At 39.1% G+C, this 22,078-nt stretch overlaps 1 protein-coding gene across 2 annotated transcripts; it reads right to left on the bottom strand.

The window, feature by feature from the left end:
* Positions 1–1,176: 1,176 nt before the first annotated feature.
* hsd17b1 (hydroxysteroid (17-beta) dehydrogenase 1) lies at positions 1,177–21,725 on the bottom strand. 2 transcript variants are annotated; one of them, XM_040045948.1, is made up of 6 exons: positions 20,260–21,725; positions 3,129–3,290; positions 2,865–3,044; positions 2,623–2,716; positions 2,321–2,504; positions 1,177–1,877 (listed from the first exon to the last, which is right to left on the bottom strand). In XM_040045948.1, the coding sequence occupies exons 2-6, from the start codon at positions 3,277–3,279 to the stop codon at positions 1,725–1,727; spliced, it is 762 nt and encodes a 253-aa protein (XP_039901882.1). In that variant the 5' UTR covers positions 3,280–3,290; positions 20,260–21,725; the 3' UTR covers positions 1,177–1,724. The 2 variants fall into 2 exon arrangements, with proteins under 2 accessions (XP_039901882.1, XP_039901873.1); XM_040045939.1 differs by lacking the exon at positions 20,260–21,725 and adding an exon at positions 3,557–9,432.
* Positions 21,726–22,078: the final 353 nt, after the last annotated feature.

Raw genomic sequence — 22,078 nt, 5'->3', positions numbered from 1 at the left:
ATACAGAGTAATAAAGATAAAGTTCACAGTGACTGTAGAGGTAATATTTAATGTAGAAGTAGGCTAGCTTTGGGACAGGAGAAAAACTAGATTTAGTTTTCATACATTATACAACAGCTGTTGCCTAATTCTTACTACACAGATCTCCGTAATACAGCTGACACTTGAAAGTCAGCATGCCTTTAAGTGTTGCTGAATTAAGTGGCTATGAGGTAACACAGCGAGAAGAGGCGGTGCCAGATCCATTTAAGTATCTTCGAGAGTGGAATTAGGGCACTTGAGAAGGGAAGGGTTTAAGAAGCACCATTAGTCTTATTAAGGACAGGTCAGAAACTTCTAGGTGCAGACAAGATAACCTGTCTCATGTTAGAATAGGAACTACTCATGGGCTCAACAACCCCAGACTGAGCCAGACACAAGGAACAGATGCTGTGCCAGCTGGCCCTCCTTCAGTCTATATACATTTAACTTTACAGAGTTCATTGCTTTAAAAGCTAAACGTCAGTATGTTAAGATTATCCCTGTAATCTATTATAACACAACAAGATTTCTTTCCTTTCCTTAGTATTTAAAACTCCTTAGATTTCATTTAAAATGGAAAGCCACTCAAGGCCGTTCTTTGTTTCTCTGATCTTGAATCATAATTTCTATTGGCCTTTGTCTTTTTTAATGTCACTGTTGTGTAAAGATGTCACTGAAATAGTATTTTTTGTACTTGCATCTTAGTAGCTACATATAATCGTTGACAGGCCTGTAGTCAACCAGCTGATAGATATCATCATACACCCTTTGGGTACATAAGAAAATTGGCCTACAACATGCAGGCTTCTGGGATAAAACACACTTGTTAAATTTCCAGTGTTATTATGTAATTATCTATAAATTAGGTCATTTGTTTGTTTTCTGTGGGAATATATATGATCAGTGGACAGAGTTAGTAGTCAGAACTAGCTGTATAAATGGAAACTGTTGCACAATTTCACTGTTTCACATAATCCCTTACATAACAATGAATACTTATGAAATATGCTTTAAGATACTTTATCTGCATTATCAAATAGTCATAGCAGTTTTCCCTTACTGCAGACAGAGATAATGTGCAGGGGCCACAATAGCACCTGTAGATAAATTCACAAAAAAAGTATACAAGCCAAATTATTCAAGTTATTTCAGGTATTTAAAAACTTCATTTATTGATATATTCTTTACATATTTATGCCAGAATGGGAAATTTAAAGCAAGCATTTAAGCAAGCTATAGAAAAGAAACATATAGTGTCTGTCATTCATACAGAAGTCCCCTATATGACCATTTGTGCTTAAAACAGCAAATCAAAAATCGCCTACGAAAATTTTGCACGCAGTGTTTTGACTTTTATAATGAATGCAGTGATTTGAAGCACGATAGCTCAAAGTAAAAATATGCAAGCTAGTGTGGGTGGAACTAGAGGAATGCAGAAGCCGCTCTATCGCTCAAGCATCAGGAATAATGCTTATCAAAAATGTCTCCACCAACTAGAACAGAGTCTATTTTTACATTTTTGTTTTATGATAAGGAGTACTATGTTTAGGCCTTACACAAAAATAGAACATGGAGTGAATCCTGTGAACTCTACTCTAGACTGTGTTTCAGGAGTCAAGGGTATTTGAGCAAAACATTAACCCGTGTACATAAAGTAAAACAGGAACAACATTTACACACGAAGTGATGCAGTCGTTACAAAATTATTGCTCCTCAGTTGAGAAAATGATTTTGCTCATAGCACTGATGTATGAGTCATCTGGTTCTGTGACCTTCAGTTGGGTTACAGGTGGCCCAGTAGTGCTGGTGAAGTATCTGAAGGCAGGGCTGGGTGACTGGATGGCATCTAGAAATACCTTCAGGAAAAAAACCAAACACATAATAGTAGACACGTTTAGAGATTTAAATAAATGTTATACATATGTGTGTGGTTAGCACATGAAAGCTCACTCATTTATTTGAGCTCTAAAATGATCAATGTCTGGGTTAAATCACTGAATGATTAGTGTTGAGGGATGTATTAATTTTATTTTAACAGAAAAAAGAAAATGATTCAGTGTATTTTAAAATGATTTAATATTACTTAACTCCTTTCTTATTTTGCATGCCAGCCTGCAAACATAATATGTTATTTCAGGCTGTGTATTGTGGATGTAAAAGGTCAACTATGGACAACAATTGTCATACTTAAAATGCATTGTCCCTATAAAATTAAGCAAATGTAATTAAATGTTGCCATTGTTTAAAACCTCAAATAGAAATTAATGAAGTTATGATTTTCTGTAAACATGGAACATACCTTCACAATATCCTCAGTGTCTTGTGCAGCATTTTGGAAAACAGATCTACAATGCTGCAGGTATTTTTCATACAGCCTTTGTGTCTGGGTGTCAACCTGTTGGAGAGACGTATCCCCGAGCTCCGTCTTCTTCAGGTTGACCAAGAAGTCAGTGTTGACTGGACCACACTCAATGAGACTCACACTGTAGGATGTAGCATTTGGACAATGGTGTATCTTAATTCATATTTGCGTCTTAATTTTATACACACAAGTAGTCTTTGAACTAACGAGACAACATGCAGCCAACTTATGAAACTTACTGAATGTTGAAGTGTTTCAGGAGAATAGCCAAACTCTCACATGCTCCCTCTATTGCAAATTTACTGGCACAGTAGACCTCGTTAAATGGGAGCCCTATAAGAAACTCAAAAAGCTTATTTTGGAAATTCTATGCATGGTAACAAGTATCAACATGATCTAATTATAGGGTTTCCATCAAATCACTACAAAAACTGCACATGCAGAACATTGTTGACATTCCTCAACCATCTGCACTTCTCACCATGAAGGCCTCCGGTGCTGCCAGTGACCAGAATGCGTCCCTGGCTCTGAGCCTTCATCTGTGGCAGGAATGCCTGGATGGTCTGGATGGTACCTAGGAGGTTAACCTCCAGGATGTGCCTCATTGAGTTCAAAGACTGCACCTCCAGTGGCCCCATCAAACCCACACCAGCATTACACACTGCAAATAGCAAGGATAAGCACATTAACCCACTCAAATCACATTTTCCAATCCTAATCGGAACACACTGGCACGGGTCCATACCCAGAATGTTTATGCGTTTTTCCACAATCCTATCTCTTGCATCCAGGATGGACTGCCGATCGGTCACATCCATTTGGAGTATGTCCAAAGTGTCCCTGTGCAGGCCTTTCACGCTCTCCAAAAGACGCTCCTTTTTAGACAAGTTTCTCATTGTTGCATACACTGAACAGAAAGCTTCAGTTAATGATGAGTTTGAATGTGTATGTAAAAAGGAATTTACAGAGTAGACCCCCAAGGAGGGAAATGGTTTTCACACAACATTTAATTAACAATGTGCGTGGAAGATTCATCTGCTAAGTTATTTGTGTAGGTCACATAAAATTGCACAGTGTACATCATCTTAGTGGTTTTAATGGTTCTTAAAAGCCAGTCTTTAATGTAATGTATATTCTCAAAGAGAAGATTGACACATACACAGCTCTGGTTACCTTTGAACGTTTTGTCTGGGTCTGAGGCAAGCCGGACAGCCAAGCTGAGACCGATCCCCGAGGAGCAGCCTGTGATAAGCACCACCTTTTTATCCATGGAGCCTAACTCACCTACATTAAAAGAGCCGATGGAGCAAAGCGAGGAGGATACTGCAAAATGAGCCACGGAATAAAATGGAGGCATGTTAAAACTGTTTTTACATCTCACGCTATCACAAGGACATTTAAGACTAAACATCTGCCCATTATCAGCCAGCTGGAGTCCTTCTATTTTTTTCTCATGTCCTTGTTGATATAGTTTCATTCCTTCCACCTGAGATGCGTGGGAAACAGATTGTCATGTTTTTGAGCGGTTGATGAATTTTCCAGCAATATAAGTGCATGCACGTTTATATAGGCTGGCTGTGGAAATATAATGTGTGTGCATTTCAGAAAAATATTAGTTTAGAGAAAGAACAACATTGTTTTTTTTTAACATATTAACAATGTGTCTGTGCATTGGCTACATTTTTAATTGGCACCAATGACATGAGCACCAGGTGGCAGCAAAACCCTGTACTGGACTTGTACCACACAACTAAAGCCACACTGACCTCTGGGGGCTTGATCGAGGAAAAGAAACATCTCACAATAGTGAGAAAGGGAACAATGGATTTTATTTTAGGACATCAAGTCATCAAGTTTAAGTTTTGTTCATTAAGTGCTGTTCTCATAAGGTCGTTGACTCACATCCTGTTTACAGATTTGTATTGGGTGAAGGTCTACGTATTCTGTGCTCCATATGCTACACCAGCTGATTAAAAAACTCTCTAAAAATGGTATTAAATGACCCTTTGAGAGAGATTAGTTTTCTTTTGTACTGTTCGCACATTTAAGGATAAGCTTCTATAATTAGAAGCTGAGTTAAATTCAAGCACAAGGGAAAAAATTGAGTGTTTTCATGCAAAGGTGTAAAACCAGTCTAACGTAATCTTCAGTCTTGTCACCTTTGATCACACGTGTTTGGAAAAGAAGCATTTCCAAGATAAAAACTGCAAACTAAATGGGTTTTTAATGCTGGGAGGAAATAAACGAGGAAGTACGTATATTTCAATTTCAACAAGGATTCTGTTCAGGTGTTTTATCGTGCAAGTTCTTAATGATGATGATTAAATGAAGTTAATATTTGCATAGGAGTGAGTTTTAAATAGGCTCCCAAGAAAGTATAGATAAGAAATAATAAAAATTTAGCAACCATTTAGCGATCGTGAACGGTCAGAATTTACAATAAAATTAACGTAAATTTTCTTTCTATTCAGAACCAGCAAAAGATTGTTATTAAGAATCATACAGTGTATTCTATTCTACTATTTCTTTAATCTCTCCCTGTGCTGTTATCATAACATTTGCATTCTTTTACAGCTGAGTGTTTCTGGTAAGTCAAAATAACTTGCATCTCTATGGAACATTTCAGCAGGCGGATTTAAAAAGAATTTCTTATGTTGATGGGACCAAACCAAGTAGGAATTTCCTGCCATTTTGTTGCGTTCCTCTCCTTGAGATGGCATCAGCTTGGCTGCTGTCCCAGAGTCTGTGGGACAGATAACAGCAGGCCTTGAACCTCTTTCAAATATCTTAAACTCCCAAGCATTGTTCAAACTCTTGTACTGGTTGACCTCAGAAATTTAACGGGTTTTATTTTGCTGTATGTTTTATTCATGCCGTATGCACATATGTTCATATGTACGTTGTTATAGTTGTTGAATAAAAGTTGATGAGAAGCATGGAACTTTCTGTGGCTGCTATGCGCAAATGCCGCTGGAAAATGAAAACTGATTATGCATGCATCTTTTTCTGTCTCCTTTAATCCGAAATGCACAGGCTGCACGTCCTCCATTAGGTGTCTTTAGGCTATCTCCCATGGGAGGTTCCTGCTCCACATGGCCTGCAGGCTCCCTTTGGCCCAATAATTATCAAGACAAGGTCTAGTGGAGGTGCACACTGGCCTGGAAAAGCCTTTAAAATGCCTGTTAAGCAGGACCGGCTCCCAGCACTCAAAGTAAACAGACTTCTGCAGATCTCACAGCTGCTGATGGAAAAAAACAAGGATATCACACATACAGAGCTGTGTCTTTGTGGCATTTTTCAGAGACAAGTAAAGTGCTTGATGGAGAGTCTGCCGTTGAGGTTGCAGGCTGGCCTTCTGCACTGAGATCACAGGGCAAATAGTGAAAGAGCTACTGTATATAGTACTTAAGGGGGAAAAGCATGCCAGCTTGCTCCTGTCTGTCTGTTCATGTGCTCCCCCTGCGGTGGACTGAGAGTCACATTGAACTTTGGTGTTCCAAAACAGACCCATGTGATGTAGACCCAGCAGGGTTTCAACAGCAGTGAGCGGCTTCAGAACCAGATGGGCTCAACAGGATATCCCATGTGAGAGTAATGAGCAGAAGTGAAAGAGCTGAAGACGTGTAGTGGTGGTTGTGGTGAAACTTAAATGTCACGCTATACCTGATAACAAGGTTAAATGAGGCTTCACTGGGGGCGTTTAAAGTAAACTAAGTAGCTTTCGCGACACTTTTCCCTCTTTGTATACGTGTAGTACAACACAAAACCATTTCTACGCAGGTATATCAGAGCTTCCTCACCTGTCATGCCTTTCTATGAGATAATGTTATCACAATAGTTCTCCAAAACAACAGTAAGACAAAAGTCTTATGAAGTTGTCTCGAAGCTGATACTTGGTAAATATTCATTGATGATATTAGGGCACTCGAAAATTATTACATTTCTTTTTTGTTTGCTTCTCTGTAGGTTTTAAGGACATGCAAACCTGCTGTGACTCTGATTCTTATATAGGTCAGTGTTTTCTGTGTCATGTCGTCTAATAAAAACTGCAGTCACTAAAAAGTCTTTGCACAGTTGATGCAGATAATAAAACGGATGCTGTTCCTTTGAAGACAGAAATGCCACACAAATGGTATAATTTGATTTGTGTGTCTCGTGTTGTCTACATGCCAGTAGATAATGTGACTTTGTTTTGATTTGATTTGAACTTTAATTCCCGTCCAGCCACCTGAAAGCTTTTATTTCACTCAATAAAATGTGCACGTGTAAACTACAAAAATAAGTAAACTGTCCATGTGTGGGAGTCATTCTGGGCTTCTGTCTGTTGCAGTTGGCTTTATTTACTCATATGTTACAGGAAAAAAATAGAAGGTATCCCCTGTCCTGTGAAACCTACTGCACAACTCGGACCCAAGCGAGAGATCGAATGTATTCCCCGTTCTGAGAATTCATCCAGGAAGATAAAACCCAAACCGAGTCTTTATATCGCATGCCTGCTCAAAAACTGCCAACTGTTGAGAGACGTGGCTTTTGCAAATTGTTTCGTTCTGACAACCTTGGAGCTCATGGCAGGTTTACTTCTGTAAAGATCAGTTTTTCACAGTTCTTCACATGGTAACATACTGTAGAGGCAGTGGGGCTTACTTGGTCCTGGTAAAATCATCATAAGTGAAACAGGAGAGGATAAGTGGAAAGTATGAAGGGTTTTGAGCTCACATGTACTGAGGCTGAATCAACACATTTTTGTATTTTCTGATGTACAGAAGGTAAACGATTTTAACACAAAAGCTCATTATTTACTATCCTTTAAAATGTATACTGTTGTAAAAGTTTTATTCTTAAGAAATCCAAACAATCTTAAAGCATTACTCGCAAACAAGCTGTACTTTCATAATTCAGTGCGCTTGCTGTGAGTCGAGGAAACAAATATAGACGTCAGTATTTCGGGTGAAGGCCATTAAAGCAAAGGTCATGTATAAGTTGCATGGGAGGACATTATATTTTATACATGTTTTTTATTTTTCTCAGAGATTTTGATATCAGAGATCTTTCAGGGTTATTTTTTTAAAGTACCCTGCTTGACACAAGGCTCTACGTCAGCCGTAACCCAGATGGCCATTGCTTGACCTGCCGGTTTGGCATTCCACGGGACCCATTTGTGTACAAAACCTCTGCAGTCCAGGAAATGTCAAGCATTGTGTCATGGGAAATGTCTTCTTGTCTTGGATTAACTTTTCTAGACATTCTTTTTCGTCATGACATTGAGGACATCCTGTTCTCTTCTGGGCCTTTAAGCACTGGAGTCTGTCTTGGGACTAGACCTGGCAGTGGACTGATATCTTAGTCGCATCTTGAGCAAAATGTCAAAACAGCACAGTGTTAGCATGTACGCTGTGCCTCCTGCAGCTGCACCATCATAAAAAATTGTTTGGTCGGCAGACACAAATCTATCTGACTTAGTATCAAAAGCTTTCTCTGTTGTGAGATCGAACTCTTTAGATAACATACACAAGAAAATATGGACCATCAAAATGTAGATTTTGATCAAAAAAGAGTTTTTAAGAGAAACTCCATATCCAGCTTGGTGGAGATCATCAAACATCAAACTAAAGCCTTAGAAATGAATCATTTCATAAATATTTGGTGGATATAGTGAGAATGCCCTGCAGCAGATATTTCAGAGTTTTAAATTCTTGTTCAGCTTGCAGTGTCTTTGTTCCAGGTGCAGCTGGTGAGAAACAGCAAGCAGTCCATGCATCAGTGTTTCGCTGTGATGTGGTGATATAAAGTGATGTCTGGTGTGTCAAGGCATGTAAGTGACTCAGGTATGCAGGCGTATCTCTGATACTGTGCAAAAAGAGTTTGCAGCAGTAAGGCAAGCAGAGAGTAATACTACCACTCTCACTTGGCACAGATGCTTCCTTTTTCCTCCAGTCTGCACTTCCTCTTTCTTCTAATTTCTTTGAGTGATTCACTTTTTTTTGTCTGAATCATTTCTAAATAATGCTTCTCTATTAGCATTGTTATCACCCTTCCCACACGCACTGATGAAATCAGGAGCACACCCACCCCACACCTGGTTACCTGGACGCACTTTGTTTATAGTTAGCTTAGAAACACTGTAACCAGGAATGCAGGCATTGCATAATGCATTGTGTTAACAAGTAGCAGCTCATTCGCAGAGATAGACATGCACACAAGTATCACAGTACACTCCTTTTCTCTGAAACTGCAAATGTGTTTTTGCATTTTGCACTCACACGTGCCTCTGCCTTTCTTTTTCCGAAGCCCTTTCCTGTCTGTGTGCAAATGCTTAACAAACCCACTTCCCCTAACTCTCAAATGCACATAGTTCACATAGTTCTCAGCTGTCAAGATGGGCAGTCTTTAGATTTTTTTATTGAAGTTTAATCGCAAAGTTTGTTTTAGTGTCTGTTTGCGTGTAAAGGGGGTCCTTTTCTGAGCGACAACCGTTAACGTTTTATGTAAGCTCTAGTAAAACTTTGGCACGGAGACAATAACTGTTGTGCTAAGAATTATAATAACACTCCCCAGGACACGCCAAGGTTATATAATATTTTTTTGTAGGCTTTCAGTTCCCGGGAGCCAAATTTCATGCACCTGTGGCATGCAAACCTCTTAACTATCAGCGTGAGAACGTTATCTATTCTTTTTCTAATTAACATATTTAGATGATCGCGTTTTCTCACCACCCATTGTCACATTCTCTCTGTCCCTTGCATGCAAACTACTTCTTGTTATTAAGAGAATAGGGAGAAATGCTGTCTAACCTCATTTTTAACATACCAATTCTGGTTTAGTGTTTTTCTTGTCGCCATGGTTCTCTTTTTTTGTTTATGCCATATTTGAGAAAAGGATTCAGTGAATCAGAGATAGTCATGCCCTCCAATGAAAACAGATTAATCCATTCCCAAATGACTCACAGAATCCCAGTTACTTAGAGTATAAGGGTGAAATTTGTTTTTCTATATGCAACTATTTTTTTTCTGTTCACTTCCTGTTTTGCCTCCTCTCACAATTTGCTTCATCCTTGTCAGGATATTTTTTTAATGTTATAAAAGTTAGTTTTATATATAAAATAAATCAGTTTATGCACAAAAGAAGTACCTCACAAACCCTACAAATAATCATGTGCAAAAATATTTTTTTAATGCTAATATGCATGTTCTGTTATATGTATTTAGAACTTTCTTTTTTAATCTGGCCTATTGTTCCTCAAAGTTTTGACGTCTGAGTGCCAGTGTACTATTTTTTTACCCAGTAGTGTTGCTTTATTCAACGTGTATTTGTTGAGAAGAGCTGAAATTACTGTATAACATCATCACATACCTGTGGACTGCTCCTTGTGAACCCTGGACTTAGCCTAAAAACTGAGAAGAATCTGATGTTTTGTCAAACAAAAGACTGTAATTAACATTAAAATCCAAACCTTGGACTAAAAATAGGAATCTGAAGAATAATATTGTGCCTTTTATGACCAAAAAAACCTCCCTAAATGAATGTTTGTATCTCAAAGAAACCGAGTTGATTAGACGTGTTTGTTATTTTTTGCCTGAGCGAAGGATGCATTTAGAAAACATTCCCAAAGAACATCTGGGTCTTATCACCTCTTCAGCATCATTTCCTCCTCATAAATGACCAGGAGCCAAGTCCCTAAAGTATGTTTGTGCTTACTGTAAATGGTGCTACGTGCCTATCACACATAACTCTCTATTATGTCATGTCAGTGGAAACTAATATTATTACTAATGTTAATCTTTTCTACTCCTCCTGATATTTTATCCATGATTGAAAAATTAGTTTAGCTGGAGTCAAAGGCTGAGGTACAATTTGACAGTGATACAAGGGGTCACTGTGACATGCTGGTGAATTTTTCACATACCCTTGTCGTAGACAGCGGTTGAATACGTCTTGTAGTTAATGTGAGGAGAGACCAAAGGTCAAAAAAAGCTCTGGGAAACGTGCTGTGCTGCATGATCCTCTGAGAACTGTAAAACACATCTAACATGAGCAGATCACTCAATTATATCTGGGACAAATATTTTTGCTGACAGTCTATCTTACTTAGTAATTATTACATAAGAATTTCTGGCCTATAATTTAGGTTTGGAAAGACGACTTCTATGGAAGCAGCAGATAATATAGAAGATGGAGGAGAGAAGCCCAAAGATATTAAACTTTGTTGCTTACGGTGTATGAGGTGTTTGTTTTTCACGACTTACCACACCTAACAAAGCGGGTTTTAACTGACACGCATGGCATTCTTTCATCGTGGGCATGTTTGGAATGCCACAACCTAATAAGGGCATAATAATGAGCTATACTGTGCTCAGTAAAGTCCCAGCTTCCAGTTTCTATTGTGTGGAACACTATGAACTCATTTTCACATTCTTTCTATATTTACTGCTCATTTAAGGATGGCAACAGGATTAAAGTGTCTGAAAACATGGGTGGTGATCGCGTCCTTCACACCCTTGCATACTTACAGTAAACGGCTTGGTTAACACCTGTGTTTCCTGACTTGAGAGGTTCCTTTCTTTCCTTCTGTATAAAAGAACTTCAATCACAACAGAGTGACTATAATTTCTACAGTAAAGTACCATCATTATGTAAACGTACCCAGTTCCTGGAATTAAATGGTCCTTGTGACTTATAAATATATGAAATTGATTATATAGGACCTCATTATATATTTTTAACCCAAGGATACATCAGTTTGCATGTACAGTCACTGGTCACTTTGATAGGTACACCTTGCTAATATCAAGCTGGATCCCCTTTTGCCTGTTCTACTTTCTCATGGCATAGATTCAACAAGGTGATGGAAACATTGGTCCATATTGACATAGTGATATAATGCAGTTGCTGTGGATTTGCTGGCTGTATATCCATGCTGGAAATTGCCAGATTGAGATGATGTGAGTTTTGCAACATGGTGCACAATCCTGCTAGAAGCAGCGAGTTTTTAGCTCTTAGGAGTAGCACCGAGGCGTTCGTTGCTATCCCATGTGCTTTAAGGTTTTGCATGCTGTGCATTCAAAGATGCTCTTCTTCATACCTTGGTTGCAACGAGCAGTTATTTGAGTTAACGTCATCTTCCTATCAGCTCGAAACATTCCTGCCATTGTTTCTGACTTGAGCAGGGTATTTCACCCAGAGAGCAGGTAATCACTGGGTACTTTCTCTTTTCGGGCTATTCTCTGCAAACCCAAGGATGGCTCTGTAGGGAAATACCAGTAGATCAGCAGAATGTTGGTTTGTCAGCACATTGAGCTCTTAAGCCTATCCTGGTATCTTATTTTTATCCTTCGTTTGTGTTTTTCCCCAGATACCATTAGTAGTTCAAAGTCCATTAAATAACCTTTTCCCCCCCATTCTTGTGATTGTTTAGAACCTCAACAGCATCTTGACCATTTCTATGTGCGTAAGTGTATTGAGTTGCTGGAGTGTGATTAGCTGATTAGATACTTGTCCCAGCAAGCAGTTGAGAAGGGTCACACCAAACAAAGTGGCCAGCGAGTCCATGTATATGCTGTATATACTGTATTATGAGTCATGTATTTTATTGGTCAACAAACTGATGTTGGAATGACAGAATCTTTGATACTTATCTGATTGTATCAGGATGTTCTTGCACTTTTTAGAAAAAATTATTCGAATCATTTCAGCTCGAGATTCAGAAGAAATAAAGTTGATCAAAGCAAAGAGTAAATACACCTCTGGGCCTTATCCATGTGAGCTTTGAATTAGTTCAATTCATGACTATCTTGGCTGTCTGACTCTCAAGGCTTAGCCAGATCATATGACTAGTCTGTCTCCGCAGTCTTTGATCAGTGCTTTGGTTCACAAACAGCAGCAGACATGTTGTTCTCCTCATTAATCTTCCTCTTTGGACAAAGGTGAAAATGACACTAAATGGACCGAAAAGCTCTTGTCTCTTGTCTGATTTGAGAATGTCATGTTTTTCATGTATTGTTTGAAACCTTAAATTTCTTTGTGCAACCTAAAGCAAATAATCTTTCACAGGTTCACACTCCTCATTTAAATGGTTATTGTTTTAAATACAACATGATATATTAAAAAGACTTCTTATGTAACTGCAAAAAAATCAAAGAAACCGTGAGCTTGTTTTTACAGTAAACAAATAAAATAGAGTTTTTTGTTTTCAAATAACTCATCTGTCTTCAGTGCTGATGTATTGTGCTTCTAGTTTCAGTCAAGTCTTAGCTTGATCATGGCTTTGCGTCAGCAGAGATTCCTTAAAATCCAGCACATGGGTGCTGCATTCTTATCGACCCTCCATATTGCTATCGCAACGTTCATGTGACACAAATATTCGAAAGCTGCAGTCACAGACTGAGTTGTTTCCTGTCCCCCAGGGGGTGTGAGAAAAATGCTCACTGAGCTCAGAGTTATGGCCAGCGAGGCGAATGTCAGCACAGAGCCAAAAAAAAAAAACCTCAAAGTGACAATGGTGTCTTCTCTGACAGACGCTTCGCTCAATAGATGAGGAGGAGGAGCGACAAAAGAGCAATTCAGTTTCTAATAACACAAGAGTCGCTGTCTATAACAAATCCTAAGTTGTGAATGAAGATAAGAAGGCGTGCAATAAAAACATGAAATTTCTGGAATAGAAGAAACAGGTGGAGAGATCACTAACACAACATATATACTGTGCTTAAATCACTAGAATTAATTAGCAAAGGTTATGTTAAAACCCAACAGATGGCACTAATCCCTGTCTTCATCTGTGGGGTTTCAGTGGTTTTGAATTAGAAGAGGGATTGTCATGGGTGGGTGTTCCATCAATGTAAGGGCACGCCCTCAGTATGGCCACAGACGTTGGCTCGAGGGTGGTTAAATCAGTCTGACTCTCTGGCAGAATGTTTTATGTTCCTATTCAGTCTGAGGAAGGAGCTGTAGACCGCTGGACACTCTCCAACTCTGTGCATATTGTTAGGAGGGCCATTCGTTTTACATTTTCTTTTGCCAGTTTCAGTCAGTTAAATATTTCACTTCTGCACCTTCACAGGATTGTAAAACTAGAGCTTCACCTGAGCACTTTAGTGAAACGGCACACAAACCCTATTCCTTCCTGTGGAAAATTAGATCGTTACTTATTTTGGGAAACGTTTCATTCATTAGTGACCGACTTCTTGTCTGATTTGTTACGTGGTCAACTAAAGCTGAGGTGGTAAATAAAGAACACAAAGGCCAGAGGAGACGCATAAATATCTGGCTGTCGACATGAGCTGTAAGTCATAGTTGTGGGGTCCTTAAGTGCTAAGCTGATGGCCGATGGAAACATTCACAGCGTACATGCACTTTAGAGTACATGCCTCGCTGGGAGGTCTTGTAGAAGTAAAAAAGCCAAAGAAAGATAGTGGGAACAGAATATTAAATTATGCAGCTGGATTCTCAAGTCTACAAGGTTCTTGAGCCAAATTGTGAATTCAGCAAAACTGAAAAAGTTTTGGTCGTATGAATGAGAACAAAACACAGGAAACAGTAGCTCGCTACAACAAAAAGAGATGAATGATCTTCGTAGAAAAGGAGGAAGTGGTCCAAACCCTCTTCATCTTGATTTAGTCCATCTGAGACTTGGCAGAAAGTGAAAAAATAGATTTATGAGCTGTGGATCAGGTTCCTGCAGGACAGTTTATATGAAGAAACACCGGCATTTTTGTTGCATGAATCCAATGTATTTTTTGTGTGTTTTGCTTATTATAAATGTCAACTCTTTTCCATAGAAGACTTGAGTATCTCTTGTGAGATTGCCAGACCCATATAGAGCTAAAAATCACATGACCAGTTGTCCATGAAATGTGCTCTATATATAGATATAGATTCATTAGCCCTACAGGATGATTTTGATGGTTCACTTATGCTTCTTCTGTACTTACCATGATGCCAAACACGCAGAGAAGAAAAATCCCAATCTAACAGTCAATTTTCCATTTGGTACTTTAACTTTAGGAAAAATGTTCTTATCCTTTTCCTTACAGCTATAAATCCTTTTGACTTTAATGGCCCAGTGGCTTTTGTTTTTATCAAAGTCCTTCAGAAACATTTTTAGCACAATTGTTCATAAAAAAGTAGCATGACCAAAACTATGAGACGGAAGATGGGCTGATTGCAATTATTGTTTACACTCTATATTAATATGGAGAGACTATTTGTTAACCCAAAGCAATTGCCAAGAAACTAGTGGAGAATTCAGGATCCTACTTGAGTTATTTTGTATCCCCGAGTCAGAGATATGATGCTTCCCTTGATACTACTATGGCTGTAATCGATAGTTATAAGAGTGGCATGCGTGGCATTTGCAGAAAACAAAGATTAAATATCGTCTGACCTTTGATCCCCTTATCGTGTTCATCACGCAAGACACAACGAGGCAGCATAAAATACTGGTTTCTAGGTCATGTGATAAAAATAAACAAACAAAATACATATATACATATGGAAACACGTATGCAAGAGCGAACAAATCAGTAATATGTATAAGCATACCTTCACCCTTAAAGTTTTTTGACTATTTTATGGTGTCTGTCATCATTTTTGCTTATGTTTCACCTTTTAAAGATAAAGTATTCCCATAAACTAAAACCACAAACTCTCTCCCCAATGGCATTGTGGTGGGATGGATGTAAGGCCAAGAGGCTAACCTCTTTAAAGATTTACTTAGCTGAGGTTCAAAGCATTTTTCTCCTCCCACACACATTTTCCACGGACAAGAAAGCAAAAAGGGTGCTTATTAGATTTGAGCAGAGTTTGGCAAGTCCCCATATAGTTTTACACTGAATGTTATTTACTGGCTGACCTCATCACCTCTTCAGGTGACGAACAGGGCTGTGGCGATGATGTCGGGAAGTGTGCGTGCGTGCGCTTTTAAGGAAGGAGATTGTTGGGCTGTCACCATGGATACGCAAACAAACACAGAGAGCTGGCACGCTTCACCAGGTAATCACTAACACTAAGCTGACCTTTGACCCCTCCCTTGGCTCGGATGACATATGGTCACAACTACCTGCTGTCACGGGAGTCACTGAGCTGTGTGAGCAGCAGTTTGTAGACTGTGGCTACACTGACAGGGCAGCAGATTTAGGTACAAAATAAAATAGCTCTGATCTGCCGTTTTTTTCTCATCAGTCGTCTTTGTGTATCTTCTAGGCTGGGAAATATTTCTTTACATGAAACAAATGCACTACAAACATGTCAGGAAATTCCCTCTGCATGAGTTTGCAGAAACAGACAAACGTCAACAAAAGTTAGTTGCTGATTCCCTTATAGACAATTTTCTGTCTACAAAAACATCCAAGTGCTTATTTAGAATTTGTAGTTTAGAGGTTTATGGATTTAAAAGACACTTTTTCTGTGCTTATTTTCTCTTTTAGATTCTGTTTTTCTTTACTGATGTCTCTGCACGTTTGACGAGCACTACCCTCATTTTTTAATATCCCAGACCACAAACTACCACCGCCACCCTCTCCTCCTATGCTCACTTGCCAGATAAAATACATTTTTCCATTTCTCTCCTGAGTCAGACATTCTGACATTTTGCTTCCATGTTTCCTTGGTTTGCCGTGTCTTCTATCGGCATCTTCTTCTACTCAGATTCTGACATTTATGTCACCTATAGTCCTCATAACCGCCTTCTAGTTTTATCGTTCTCAAATCAAACCAAATTTCCGACACCATTTTTATCTTCCATTGCTCGGAAATCACGTTTGTCAGACTGTGACTATTTTTTTTTTTTTAATGTCATGAAGTCCCAACTGAGAAAACAGCTATTTGTTTTGCTTAGAACCCACTCAGATAGGCTTCTGATGGATGACCATGGCTGCAGAGCTTTGATGACTAATATTTTATCTGGTCCATGAAGATGTTTATTATTGAATTCTCTAAAGTTATGTTTAATCCTTTATCAAACGAAGCAAGTGGTGTTTGGAATAAGAAGGTTCAGTAAATTGAGCTTTGACAGGATTTATGTCCCTGTTTTTAGATTAATGAGACAATGATGTGGCAGCGAGGGGGGATGATCGAGACCAGAGAAAGAAGCAACAGCTGAGAAAGCATTTTCAGTTTCTAAGTTGGTCTGTCTGTGCTGTGTTGCTACCTATGGTTAAGTCTGGCAGCATCTGTTAACGCCCACACCCCAATAGCCTTAGGGTGGTGTAATATCTAAATCTGTATGTAGCTATTTTGACCAAACTAGACTGGCATTGTTAAACTGCTTGCAGCAATTTTCATGGGGGTATGGGTTGCATCTATTCTATACTTTTTGAGAGGGAGAAAAAAAGCCACTACTGTGAATACAGCAATGATTTTTGATTTTGTCTGACCATCACATACAGGTCTTTTTTAATTCATCTGCCTGCATAAGAAAATCAACTGTTTGCCACAATCACTGTCTTTACGTGCGAACAGTAGACTGTGCACAGCTATAGTTGCAATCCTTTAGCAGATGTGGCAAGAGATTTTCATCTTCATACCTGAGAACAGCTTTCATCTTGTCTGTGTCTCTGCCTGCTCTTCCTGTACTGCTGTTTTGCAGAAACCCACACAGAGCAGAGCACGCTTTCAAAGAAAACAAATCAGTTGCCACAACCAGTCTGCAAAGAGCCAACTGCATATTTGTGGGGATAAAAGATGCATTTCACACTCAAGTTTTCCACTGCAATCTTTGGATCTACAATTTAAACACCAGCTCTACCCTCGTGCCTTAACATCGTGTCAGTTTTTCCCTCTTCTGGTCAGGAGAGATGTGCTAAAGCTAGAACCCATATGTGTTGCCCCTTCTAAAAAATCTGAGTTCATTGAATGAATAAGTTTGTTCGAGAGTAGGAAGTTTGCTAAATGCACTTTACCCTTGTTGCTAACTGCAACACTAAAGAGCAAAATATGCATCCAAGCATGGAAAGAGGAATTTAGTATATGAAGCTCTGCTAAAATCCAGAAATAAGAAAGAAACAGAAATAAAAATGATTTTAAATATTTGTGTGTTATTTGTAGTAAAATTCACAGTATATGGTGCTTTTTGCTTATTAAATAACAATTAAATATATGTCTCATGCATGCACTGCATGAGACATATATATACTCCTGGTCCCTTCATTAGTTACACCTTCCTAGTACCAGGTTAGATGACCTTTTGCTTTTAGAACTGCCTTAATTCTTCAACCATATTGGTGTAATGACATCATGCAGCTGCTGCAAATTTATACAAATCTCCCATTCCACCACATCCAAAAAGGTACTCTATTGGATTGAAATCTGGTGACTGTGGAGGGCATTTGAGTACAGCGAACTCATTCTCATGCTCCAGAAATCAGTTAGAGGCTATTTGAGCTTTGTGACATTGCACATTATCCTCCATCAGAAGATGGACACAGTGAACATGAAGGGATGGACATGGTCAACAACAATAGTCACGGTGTAAATGAGGCATAACAAAATATTCTTTACAGCATTACAACACCCGCAGATACATTGCAGGATTGATGCATGCATTTGTGTTGTTTATGCCAAATTCTTGCCCAACCATCCAAGTGTTGCAGGACAAATCAAAAGATGTCGCAGCAGAAATTGAGACATACCAACAATGGTTTTTAATTTTCTGTTGTCCAATTTTGGTGAGCACATGTAAGCTGTAGCCTTAGTTTTCTGCTGTTCGTCTGCTGCTGTAGCACAGCATCTTTAAGAATTGACATGTTGCCTGTTCAGATATGCTCTTCTGGATATTTTGGTCATAACAAGATGTTGTTGGGCTTAATGTTGTCTTCCTGTCAACTGAAAGCATTCTGGTCGTTCTCCTTTGACCGCTAGCATCAACAAGACTTTACTGCCCAAAGAAGTGCCACTTGCTGGATGCTTTCTCTCTTCCACACCACTCTCTGTAAACCCTAGAGATGGCCGTGCAGAAAAATACCAGTTTTTAAGCAGTTTCTGAAACAATTAGAGCAGCTCATTTGGTACCAACAACCATGCCACATTCAAAGTCATCTAAATCCCCTTTTTCCGCATTTTGTTGTGCCCAGTTTGAAGGTTGTCTTGACCATGTCTAAATGCATTAAGTTGCTGCCATGCTGCATTTTTGAACTGTTGAAGAGGTGTACCTAAAGAAGCAGTAAGCGTAAGTCTTAGAGGTTTAAAACCTTTGGTCCTGGAGGGAACGAGACTGGGAAATTGTTTATTTTGCTGCCAAACAAGATAATTTAGAATTATGATACACCAGAATAATATACTGTGTATATGGTTTGCAACAACTCTGCTTATTTGCAGCACCCAAGGGACTGCCTGTTCAACTTAACATAACATTAAGGAATTATTTGTTTGTTAAAAAAAAAAGAACTTATCGGCTTTACAACAAGGAGCAAACAGCCAACTAACCTACGTCTGCCTACAGTAATCTATCATTATAGAGTAACACGATAACTGAGTAGTTTTTGATAAGGCCACACACTATTTCTCCTACAGGCCTGTTTTCTTAGTGTTGAACTTCGACTACAATCACCGCAATGAGCTCTTGATCCTATCCCGATGCCTTATTTTTATCCCCCTTCAGTGTTTTTCTCAGTTGCCAAAAGGATTAAGAACCTATCTTTTAATACCGCTCGAACGTCAACTGTGCACGTCATCCTGCAGTCCTGAGGTGATTGACTTCCAGCACCAGCGTCTGGGAAACCACCGATTCATCCCTGTGAGGAGATGTTTGCATTTTATATTAACCACAGTGGGTAACGCGTTAAGCAACTAAATCATGCAGCGGTTTTGGACAATTTAGTTTTATGAGGTGTGAGACCTTTGCTGTTCCGTTCATACTGAGGTCACTGCGAAGAGATGGAAGATCGCACCAAACTGTGATCTATGATCAACACCATCACGCTACTGTACAAATGAAAAAGTTAATAAAAGTATGATGTCATGTGTTAAATGGGACTGCTGCTAGCCTGCCCTCACCCTGCTAGTGATTAGCTCTCTACCCAAGCAAAGTGATGCCTGCTATTAAACTCCTGGGTCAAAACACAAGTTGCTCGCTAAGGACAAATTGCACAACTGATCCGATACATAGTGAAGCCCTGCATAAGTAACCAAAGAAGACAGGGAACTCCTATAGACTGAGGCGAGATTACCCGCCTGATTCTGAAGCCATTCATTATATGGAAACCTCTCTCTGCATAAACAATGGTTTAGAACTAAGAACCATAAACAGAGAATTTAGGCAATAAGCAGTTTTTATCTATGGATTTGACATTTTGCAGCCCACATATACTCCGTTAGTTCTTGTTAAGAAAGCTAATTTCCTACGAAAGTTTGATTCTCATGAACTGCTTGTTCTAGGAAAGAGGTTATCATCAGCCATCAGACTTTTTTTCATTCACAAGTGAAGGCAAATAAGCAAAGAAAGGAAATCAAATAGACTCAGCAAACGGTGCATGATTGAGAGCTCTATGACAAAACCAAAAACAGAGATAATCCATCAGTCAGACATTTCCCTCTGCCACGTCACGGCATTCCTCACTCAAGTCATCTCTCCGTTACAAGCCAAGGGTGGAAACAGGTTATTGTGGTCATTCAAACAGAAAGGAAAAGTCTGGGATCTTATGAGATCTTATGAGACCTTTATATAACTGTGCTGCCCTCCGAGCGGTCTCATAAGGGAGCAGCAGAAAACATTCAATAGCATTGTGTCGCTGAGTCACTGGTGAAAAGCATTTATGTAATGAGAATCCCCCTTTAAACGATGCCATAGGCAACAAAAAGAGGAGACAAAGGACATCTTTGAAAATTCTGACAAAAGACAGTCTGTCTCTCTAACACATTTACCTAATGAAGGCATAAATAAAGCTTACCCCGATTCTTAAATGTTCACATCTTTGTAAACATCCTTTTATTTCTCTGGGTGTCCAGGAGCTCCTGTAAGAATCACGACCTCTGCTATCACATCCCTGTTTGAGGATGACTGCCACCTGGGATTTATATAAAAGTGCATTTTTAAAATGACAAGTTAAGTTGGTCAGAGAGTATGTCACTGAATCGGCAGCTCACCTCAACTTTACAGAGCTAGCATGCTGCAGCTCAGAGTTAAGCTATCTAGCATGCAACTCTTGCCAATCTCAAAGCATCATTAATAACCAGAAAAGTTCCAAAAGCCAAATTTGACTCCCCGATCAGAACAAAATGGACAATAAGCGCACTCAGTTACTTGCTATTGAACATAATTGAGCACATATCCGCTAAAGAAGCAGATCAAAAGTTGGCCGAGACTAAAAGCAGAGCTAAAATTGAGTATCTAATGTACATCCAGCAGATGAAACGAATGATAACACTATTGCCCCATAAGTGTGGAACTTGTAAATGAATGCTTGTATTGTGTCAGCGCTACTGTGATTTTAAGAAATGAATGGCAGTGAATGCCCCACCTCCACCACCAGAGAGAATACGAACTCAGGGGAAAGACTGGAACATGATCACATACCCTTGTGCCCTATCAAGTCCTGACTGGGCCTATTTGTTACAGTGGCTCTGAGAGGGGTTTTTTGCGTTTCCCAGGTCATGGTTGAACTTCTCATATTTATGTTTGTCAAACTGAAGGCTGGCAGTCTAATTTGCTGGTATGTGTTTTCATTAGGTCTCTGGGGCCGAGTAAAGCTCCTTCGCTAACGTGGTTCCTCTGAACTTTGACCCTGGCTTTAATGGGAAGCCTGGCACAGAAGGTGGGGTTAAGGGGGGTCAAGACTTCAGTAGGTCCACTTAGAGTTAAGGTAACAATTTGAGGAGGCATAACATGTTATGTAACCCTGTGGCTACACACTAATGACTCGGCAGAGCCTGAGGAATGTGGTCTTTCAATAGGTGTCTTTTACATCAGTTTCTGTTTGTGGAAACAAAATTAGCTTTGGTATGGTAAGATTGGACAAATCCTGCTCTGTGTGCTAGATAAGAGCTATGTAGGGCATGTGACCCACCACTGGAAAAGTAATCAGCCACAGGCCATAAAACCAGTACAGAAAAAACGTTCATACTGTCATTTTTTTAAACTCTGTCGCTGGTATTCCCTCAAGGCAGAGCAGCTATTAATTTCTTCACTGAAACATTAGAAATGTAGGCTGGTAGGAGTCTTTCAAGGACTTTTAGAGAGGACAAAGCACTGACAAAATTGCTTTCATCATTTATTTTATCAATTGATTTTTTTAATACGTAGGTCCTATATTTGCATATCTAAAATCTAAAATAATAACCAAAATATTAATTGATTGTATAAGTCATGGTACCATCAAACTCCCATGGTTATGAAGTCTTACCATCTACTGGAAAGAACACCAATCGCTTTGATAAAAGCAAACACCTCACAGTGTCTGATATCATCCTTTTATTTCACGTAGTAGAAACTGAGACCAGAAACACAAAATCCACTACTAGTTCTACTAGTATCAGATGCAGAAGTTGGTTTTTATTTTTTTGTTTTGTTTTGTTTTTTTATCTGTGCGCCGTTTTGTTTACTTATGATTGGCATAGACCTTGACCTTTAAAAGCTATATATGGAAAACTTGCAGGATGCACGCACATTAAAATTAGTGGACTTTCCAACTTTCGGTTGTGCCACATGACCTGATGTGTTATCTAATGAGATGCTTCGAATTCTTGTTGGATGACATAAAGGTTCAATGA

This window comes from Simochromis diagramma, unplaced genomic scaffold (genome assembly GCF_900408965.1).
Source record: "Simochromis diagramma unplaced genomic scaffold, fSimDia1.1 OVJJ01000321.1, whole genome shotgun sequence".
NCBI lineage: Eukaryota > Metazoa > Chordata > Actinopteri > Cichliformes > Cichlidae > Simochromis > Simochromis diagramma.
The sequence above is the reverse complement of the archived record's forward strand: the minus strand, read 5'-3'. Positions and strand labels throughout refer to the sequence as shown.

Coding starts and splice junctions, on each gene's coding strand:
- hsd17b1 (XM_040045939.1), bottom strand. CDS start 3,860: ATGAAACTATATCAACAAGGACATGAGAAAAAAATAGAAGGACTCCAG. Junction 2,717..2,864: donor CAGCACCGGAGGCCTTCATG/GTGAGAAGTGCA, acceptor AGTTTCTTATAG/GGCTCCCATTTAACGAGGTC. Junction 2,505..2,622: donor CTGAAACACTTCAACATTCA/GTAAGTTTCATA, acceptor TACATCCTACAG/TGTGAGTCTCATTGAGTGTG.